Raw genomic sequence first — 9,208 nt, forward strand, 5'->3', positions numbered from 1 at the left:
TTACTAGTTACTATTGTACAGCACATTGGCCAGCCTTGCGTTGTTTTAATTGTGCTCTATAAATAAATAAAACAAACAAACAAACATCTACTCCAAACTGGTCTATGCACAGTATAGAAATAACTACAAGTCAAGCTGCAATACCAAACATGACCACACAGAGACGCAAACTGACCACTATACCAGTCGCCTTAAACTAACTGTTTATATACCGATCCATTCCGAATTATTAGACAAATTTAAAAATAAAAAATAAAAAAAACATGAATTTGTCGAATATGGTGATCTGAAGGCAGCTCAACATCAACAGTGAACAGTACTCTGTCAGAGTGAGTTTTTTGCCCATATGTATATAAACACCGCTGACCGCAGCAAACTCCTATAATAGTGAGTGTCCATTATAAAACACTTGTCAGACATGCGACCATACTGAAATGTGCTCGAGCAAAAAGCTATCAGAGAGCGCACAGACACGGTCTGTCTGTTTGCACATTAATACGACTCCTGTATGTCACTGTAATCGACTATACCCCCATTACAATCGTCACCCATCTGAACTTTGCTGGTTTGCTTTATTCAGCCTGTGCAAAAGGCTCATTAATGACACTGATTTATAATGTAGACGCACAAAAGTGCTTCCTTCTCTATCACGGGGACTTTTATTTTGGCAGAATTCCATGCTTTCTGTGGACTGTTTCACAGCGCCGCACACGCAATTGCAATCTAGTATTGCATCAGAGCCCATCTACGGAGAGCCTTCCCACTCCCTATTAAGTCCTATTGTACCGAATTTTGGTTGCAGTTCCACCAGAGTTCCACTGGGGGCGATCGCCATGAGTGCAAAATGATTGGGAGTCTATGGGGCTAGACGGCTAAATTTGTCCCTTTCACCCAATTGCCGTTGAAAAAAGGCAATTGGACTTAAAAGACTTTTTAAAGCAAATAAGTGACTCTAAAAAATCTAACACCCAGCAATGTGTAATTTCTTTGCATCTCCTTTCGAATACAACATTCAAATTACTAGACAAAAAATTATATCCTGAGAAAAGTGGATTTTGAGGGGTATACCGCCATTGACCTCCATTTATTCTGCACTCGTCCTGTGAGCGCCCTCATATGGAATCAGAGTGGAACTGCAACCAGTTCAGAAGCCGGAAGTGTAGTGAGAGTGAAGCTTCTCGCCATATTAGACATTCTCTGATTGCATCCAGTACCGCCGCTCCCTATACGCAGAGTACGAAGGGGGGGAGTTGATCATCTCAGTTGCTCAAAAAAAAACACTTGACGCGCCATTCCCCCATCCGCGCTCGAGACCGCTTGCGTCTCATGTTTGCTGCTGAATGCAAATGATCATAACTGATGGATGGATATCTATGCCAGTGAAAAGACATCAGCAATCCGCCGCAGAGAAAAAAAAAGAAAAAAAGGAAAGAAAGAAAAGATGAAAACGAAGCCCGTGCATAACTTTCAGGCCCTGCAAAACTTTTTTGGCTGTTGACGTTAATAGCGTTTTAATGTCGGAAATAATTTCACCATCACCAACGCATCTAATACACTCACCTAAAGGATTATTAGGCACACCTGTTCAATTTCTCATTAATGCAATTATCTAATCAACCAATCACATGGCAGTTGCTTCAATGCATTTAGCAGTTTTTAACCATTTCCGTGAACATTTGAATTTCCTCTCATATTACAGCGTATTTAGGGCTGGTCAAGACAATCTCCTGAACTCCAAACTGAATGTCAGAATGGGAAAGAAAGGTGATTTAAGCAATTTTGTGCGTGGCATGGTTGTTGGTCCCAGACAGGCCGGTCTGAATATATTTTACAATCTGCTCAGTTACTGGGATTTTCACGCACAACCATTTCTAGGGTTTACAAAGAATGGTGTGAAAAGGGAAAAACATCCAGTATGCGGCAGTCCTGTGGGCAAAAATGCCTTGTTGATGCTAGAGGTCAGAGGAGAATGGGCCGACTGATTCAAGCTGATAGAAGAGTAACTTTGACTGAAATAACCACTGGTTACAACCGAGCAAAGCATTTGTGAAGCCACAACACGCACAACCTTGAGGCGGATGGGCTACAACAGCAGAAGACCCCACCGGGTACCACTCATCTCCACTACAAATAGGACAAAAAGAGCAATTTTGCAAACAATAGGAAAAAGAGGCTACAATTTGCACGAGCTCACCAAAATTGGACAGTTGAAGACTGGAAAAATGTTGCCTGGTCTGATGAGTCTCGAGTTCTCTTCAGACATTCAGATGGTAGAGTCGGAATTTGGCGTAAACAGAATGAGAACATGGATCCATCATGCCTTGTTACCACTGTGCAGGCTGGTGATGGTGGTGGTGTAATGTGTGGGGGATGTTTTCTTGGCACACTTTAGGCCCCTTAGTGCCAATTGGGCATCGTTTAAATGCCACGGCCTACCTGAGCATTGTTTCTGACCATGTCCATCCCTTTATGACCACCATGTACCCATCCTCTGATGGTTACTTCCAGCAGGATAATGCACCATGTCACAAAGCTCAAATAACTTCAGATTGGTTTCTTGAACATGACAATGAGTTCACTGTACTAAAATGGCCTCCACAGTCACCAGATCTAAACCCAATAGAGCATCTTTGGGATGTGGTGGAACGGGAGCTGGGATGTGGTGGAACGGGAGCTTCGTGCCCTGGATGTGCATCCCACAAATCTCCATCAACTGCAAGATGCTATCCTATCAATATGGGCCAACATTTCTAAAGAATGCTTTCAGCAGCATGTTGAATCAATGCCACGTAGAATTAAGGCAGTTCTGAAGGCGAAAGGGGGTCAAACACAGTATTAGTATTGTGTTCCTAATAATCCTTTAGGTGAGTGTATGCTCTCTGAGTTTCCATGTTCCTTTACGAAAATTAGTCATGGTTTTAACACGAATAACACCAAAACTTAACATTCTTTTAGGTTTGGTAACTGCAAATTAACCATGATTTTGTTACTTCAAATAATAATTTACAAAGAAGTATTAAGATAAGATTTTTTTTTTAATTTTGTGGTTATAAAAACAGACCTAAGCCATCAGTAGCCTTTAAAATGCATTATATAAAAACGAGGCAATAATGATTTGTTAATAAGGCTGTTAAAATACATGTAGGCTAATAAAAAATAAAAAAAAACAATTTATGTACATTACATGTTATTACAAATTCCTTCAAAGGGAGCCAAAGGCCTGTTTATTGCTGCTGTTACACTTACAGGACAATCAAATAACAACCAAAAATTTAATTCAAATATTCATTTAATCTTTCATTTTTGGCCAGCTTTTTGCTATATGATGATACAGCCTTTATAATTTCTTCAACAGAAACATGTGGACATCACAACCCTTACAAAAACAAACCATGTTTTTTTATCATAGTAAAACTACTTAGTTTTATTTTGATTTCTGAATGCTTGAGACTATAAAATCAACGAGACAACTGTATTAATAAAGTCATAGCCATAGGTAAATGTCTAGAGCTACAATTGTCAATTTTTTTCTAAATAATACAATTTATGTACTTTTATATTTATAGTAAAAATTTTGATCCCTATCCTCCTGAGAACCAGAAATAAAAAGCTTTGTCAATTTTGTATTTTTGATGTCATTACATTGTTTAGAGCTTAAGAGAGAGAAAAAAGGTAAAATAATTTTTTTAAAAAAATTATATTTTATTCATATGTTATGAACTGAGTTTTTCTAAAAAATAAAATGACAAGAATAGACATGAAAAGGCAAAAACAATGGGATTTTTTTTTTTTGTAAATCAATCAATTTTTAGGTTTCAGGATTTTTTTTATACCAAACTTTAAGATGGTTCTCAACTATGTTATAAAATATATGACAAAATGATTTGATATACCATTTTGCTTTATACAATATGTGTTCAAAAAGTCCATAAACTGGGTTTTCCATTAAGCACAATGTTATCTATACACTGTATCTAATTTGCGCATTAAAGTGCTTGTTGGAACAGCATGTTGAAAAAAGAAGTAATGGGAGTAGTAACTGGACAGATTTTCATAATAATATCTAATATTTCATAAGAATATTGCTATATAATTTGTTTTCCTATGCAATTCTTTTGTCTCCCGAAATGCATAATACAGTAAACATGCTTTTAGTCCTGGTGTCCTCTACAGTTGACGTGTAAAATGATGTCCTGTTTCATAACAGGAAGTCATATTTTGATTTGAAGCCCCACAAACATTTTCCTGATATGTTGATTTATGACAAACAATTTGAAAGTTAATCAGATTTAAATTATAATTACTAAATTTTATCATATTTCTATAAGGATGTACAGTCAGGTACAGGTAAAATCCAAGGAGAGGGAGTGTTCATGGTGAAACAGCCAATCATTTGGTATTTCTGGAAAGCCCTGAATGTGCTCTGTACAGGACTTCCAGACTGAAAAATGTGGCATGTACAGTCTCAGAGAAATTCGCTAGAATATAATGTTCACTACAGAGGCAAAAACTCCATAGCTGGGTATAAGGAGGATATAGTAGATGTTTTTCTTTCTTTCTTAATATTTGGGGGGGACAACAATACAGTCCTGCTTAGGGCATCCATTTGGCCAGCAGCGGCCCTGGTTGCATCAGCCGGCACTGGTCCTCAGCGGAAATGAGCCATATGATTCCGTAACAAATGGAAATCATACAATTATCTTTGTGTTCCTTTGAGTGTTTAATTTTATGTGCATCTAGAGAGAAAACCACCCACATACATGAGTGTATGCTGACCCGGCAAAGGATATAAGGTTCAAGACGATACTGCTCTGCATCAGTATTAATGCTCATCTATAATATGTGCACAATCTGAGAACTGGTTAATGCACTTCGCTATAACCTGGCTCCCCTTCTGCATATGCCTGTAACAATATATCTGTTGAACTCGATTCCTTCTCCTGCTTTGGTGTTCTAACCAGCACACACGGATCAACTCCACCTACTTAGGAATAGCTAGCACCTTACAGTCCTTAGCCCCTCAGATACACAGCCCATACAGGCTAGCCCGGACTTCATATTTCTTATTTATAGAGTTTGTTCCAACCAATTGCTGCACGGGTTAAGGTTACGTATGATGACGAAAGCACGTTAGTGCTCACCATCCCCGGAACTCACATTGCAGTGCCTGCAGTTCAACAACAACAACAACAACAACAAAAAAAAAAAAAAAAAGTGTAAGGAAGTCTTTGAGAACAGTCTGGCCTAAGAAGAAAGTGTCCAACTTCGTCTATGCTTTTAATTTCACCACCGACTGCAAGCTGCAACTCCCGCCAAAAAAATCTGTGCAGTTCCACATGAAGTTGAGCACACTGCCATTCCCAGCATGAGATCCACAAGAGCCTGACCTTAGCATTCATAGGCTTGTAATAATAAACTGAAATAACACTAACTGAAATCTGGTGACGTAAAGATAACGGACTCTCATCTGAGTTGACCAGCAGTCTAACAGCGCTGGTCAATGTCAAAATGAGAGATGGCCAATCAAATCTACAAAGGCATTACCGGTTTACAGTGGTGTAAAAAAGGTACTCAAATTATACTTAAAATATATATATAGAAGACTGTACAACTTGAAATCACTTAACCATTTAAAAAAAAAAAAAAAAAAAAAAAAAAAAAAAAAAGTAGCTTTGGGGGAGGCTAATACTTTAAATGTCCAGGTCTCAGGGAGAGGAACTTGCACAAAGCACTGATGCCAGAAAGCAGTTTTGTGAGAAAATGGCCAAATGATAACAAAAACCAACTCAAGTAAATTCTCTTTATTTAAGGGAAGGAGGGAGAAAGACAAACTCTCAACTGTTGTAGCAAAAAGGGGAAAATGCCATATGAATAAAGCACTGAATTGAAAAGATCTCCAGTAGGTGTTAAGCAAAATTCCTATGAAAGTTTCAGACCACAATTTCCCCGGCCGCTTCCCTGGCCCACTCCCTGGCCGTAACCGCTTCCCTGGCCCACTCCCTGACCCACTCCCTGGCCACTTCCCTGACCGTAGCCGCTTCCCTGGCCCGCTCCCTGGCCGTAGCCGCTTCCCTGGCCCGCTCCCTGGCCGTAGCCGCTTCCCTGGCCGTAGCCACTTCCCTGGCCCGCTCCCTGGCCGTAACCGCTACCCTGACCGTAACCACTTCCCTGGCCCGCTCCCTGGCCGCTACCCTGGCCGTAACCACTTCCCTGGCCGCTACCCTGGCCCGCTCCCTGGCCACTACCCTGACCGTAACCACTTCCCTGGCCGCTACCCTGACCGTAACCACTTCCCTGGCCGCTACCCTGACCGTAACCACTTCCCTGGCCGCTACCCTGGCCGTAACCACTTCCCTGGCCGCTACCCTGGCCGTAACCACTTCCCTGGCCCGCTCCCTGGCCGCTACCCTGGCCGTAACCACTTCCCTGGCCGCTACCACTTCCCTGGCCCGCTCCCTGGCCGCTACCCTGACCGTAACCACTTCCCTGGCCCGCTCCCTGGCCGCTACCCTGGCCGCTACCCTGGCCGTAACCACTTCCCTGGCCGCTACCCTGGCCCGCTCCCTGGCCGCTACCCTGACCGTAACCACTTCCCTGGCCCGCTCCCTGGCCGTTACCCTGGCCGTAACCACTTCCCTGGCCGCTACCCTGGCCCGCTCCCTGGCCGTAACCACTTCCCTGGCCCGCTCCCTGGCCCGCTCCCTGGCCGCTACCCTGGCCGTAACCACTTCCCTGGCCCGCTCCCTGGCCGCTACCCTGACCGTAACCACTTCCCTGGCCCGCTCCCTGGCCCGCTCCCTGGCCGCTTCCCTGGCCGCTTCCCTGGCCCGCTCCCTGGCCCGCTCCCTGGCCGCTTCCCTGGCCGCTTCCCTGGCCCGCTCCCTGGCCGCTTCCCTGGCCCGCTCCCTGGCCCGCTCCCTGGCCGCTTCCCTGGCCGCTTCCTTGGTGGGCTCTTTGGTGGGCCTCTCTGTGGACGTGTTTTTCAGAGTGTGTGGGGACTGTGGTGGTTGGGCAACATTTCTTTGTGGCAGGACACTGGCCATCATGGACAGCTTTTTTTAGACAGTGGAATGTTCTTCGGGTCGGGACATTGACCTGGCTTCACTGCATGGACACAGACAGTCAGCTTTAGTTTGTGCATAGACTATATGCCATGTCAATATACAGCACAAAACACAATGCATGAACAGCAAGTTTTATACCTACAGAGTGAATTATATTTTAAGTATTATTCCTGTTTATTTTGTAAAGCCATCCTGCATTTAAAACTATCCTAAAGGATGAATTTAAACCTACTTTAGAGAGAAAAAATTAAAATAAAAAAAAAAAAATTCTCTTTTTCCCTCTCATCAACAACTGACTTAATTATACAACATAAAATGTATATCAGTCAACATTTGAAGTGCATCAAAACTTTTCATCGAAGTTGTCCTAAGACAAGAACACATTTTGGTTTTAGGACAACTTTGATAATGTTTTGATCAACTTCAAATGTTGACTACTGTATAATTACTTACATACACACTTTTTTGAGGACCCCCAGCATCCATTATAAACTGAAACTCACTGGAAACAGTCTCACTGGATACAGGATCACAGTGAAATCTAGAGCATTTGTGTCTTCCAGAGCAGTCGTGTCCTCCAGAGCAGTCTCTATCAGAAGAACATCTTTGAGGGGACAGCAAGCCCGTCAGCTTCACCAGGTTTGCAATGGAGTTCAAACCTTAATACAAATATTACATATTTATCTGCTTCAAATCAAGTGTTTTAAAACCTATTATCTATTCCTAATCCTACATTCAAAGACTGAGTCACTTATTTCTGAATTTCTTCATGCTGTGTAATGAAGTCAACAGATCTTCTCACCTAAAGTGGCGTCTGTTATGTTCAAGTTTCCGAACAGACACAATAAAACAGCAATACACGAGCAGTACACTCGAGCTGTCATCCTCCCGACCTACAATCTTACACTGATCTCTGCTAGAAAATGTGCTGAATTGGTGTGTCAGAAGGAGCAGACAGCAAAGCCCATAAAACTAAAACAAATAAATGTGTTGCTGCAATATCAACCTCTGTAAAATGGGGTTTTTAAAGATCCAAGACGATCAGGTCAACTCCAACCCTGATCAAACTCACCTGCCTGTAGCTTTCTAGTAATCTGAATGGAAGGCCTTGATTAGCTTGTTCAGGTGTGTTTGATTGGGGTTGGATGAACTGAATGATGCGTTCAAACCATGAGCAAGTTCAAGCTCAAACTGGTGCACAACGTTTTGCTGTGGTTTCCAGTTTGAACGACATGTTTCCTGGAAACGGTGTGCAACGGGGTTTGAGATACATTAGCCTTGTCCTAATACCCACACTTGCGGTCTTTACACTTGATCACTTGACTACTTCTATGACGTATTTCCTGTATTTGGCCCAAGTGTTCAAGTGAGGCTGTGTACAATTTTTCATTACCTGATGGGACACACTTTAATTTCTGGTGCTTCTAATTAAGTGATAAAAAGCAGTTGCAAATGATGTACAAAAAATAAATATTGGTTACTCACCTTTGCACCAATAAAACGTAATGCACTGTTTTACCACCAAATTATATGTAATATCTAATTATTATTAATATTTACCTTACATTAGAAATTTTTCTGTGACCTCTCGTGATCTTGGCAAAAAGTCTCGCGATTTATTTCCACAACATGATGCATGATGGGATACACTAAGCCTTGAATACTGCTCTGGAGGTGGATTTACTGTGCGTTAAGCGCACTGCACTTTGGCGTTTTTAAGATCTGGACAGTCTTGCGCATTTACTTCCTGTCACGCGCTTGCTCTCTCAAATGGCTAAGACCACAAGTGTGTGTATTTGGACAAGGCTATTTTCTCTTGTTTGGTGGATGTGTCAAAAATGACAGCCCAATCAGCAGCAACGTGTATATAAACCACACGGTATTAAAGAGACAGCTTTCACAATGCAATTAACATCAAAATAAATTCACAAGAGCAAGTATATTGTTTGCACATGTTTATTTACAAAGGCAAAAGTATAGATCTCTTCAAGTCTGTCTAAATATCATTTAGTAATTACAATGTCTTCTGGACTATATTCTTTCCTTAGGAAGGTGTGCTGGACACTGATTAATTATGTAAAATAAAAATACTATACATATTTAAATATTTTGCTATTGTATTGTTGAGTGACACTTTCATAAAC

General features: G+C 41.7%; 1 protein-coding gene across 1 annotated transcript; it reads right to left on the bottom strand.

Moving 5' to 3' along the window:
- Positions 1–5,786: 5,786 nt before the first annotated feature.
- Positions 5,787–8,114, bottom strand: LOC109070228 (hornerin). The gene is given in 4 exon segments (XM_042761569.1): positions 5,787–7,048; positions 7,050–7,104; positions 7,568–7,723; positions 7,867–8,114. Coding segments are annotated over 4 exon segments (1,422 nt in total). The 5' UTR covers positions 7,949–8,114; the 3' UTR covers positions 5,787–5,919.
- Between the last annotated feature and the right edge of the window lie 1,094 nt (positions 8,115–9,208).

Source organism: Cyprinus carpio, chromosome A8, assembly GCF_018340385.1.
Source record: "Cyprinus carpio isolate SPL01 chromosome A8, ASM1834038v1, whole genome shotgun sequence".
NCBI lineage: Eukaryota > Metazoa > Chordata > Actinopteri > Cypriniformes > Cyprinidae > Cyprinus > Cyprinus carpio.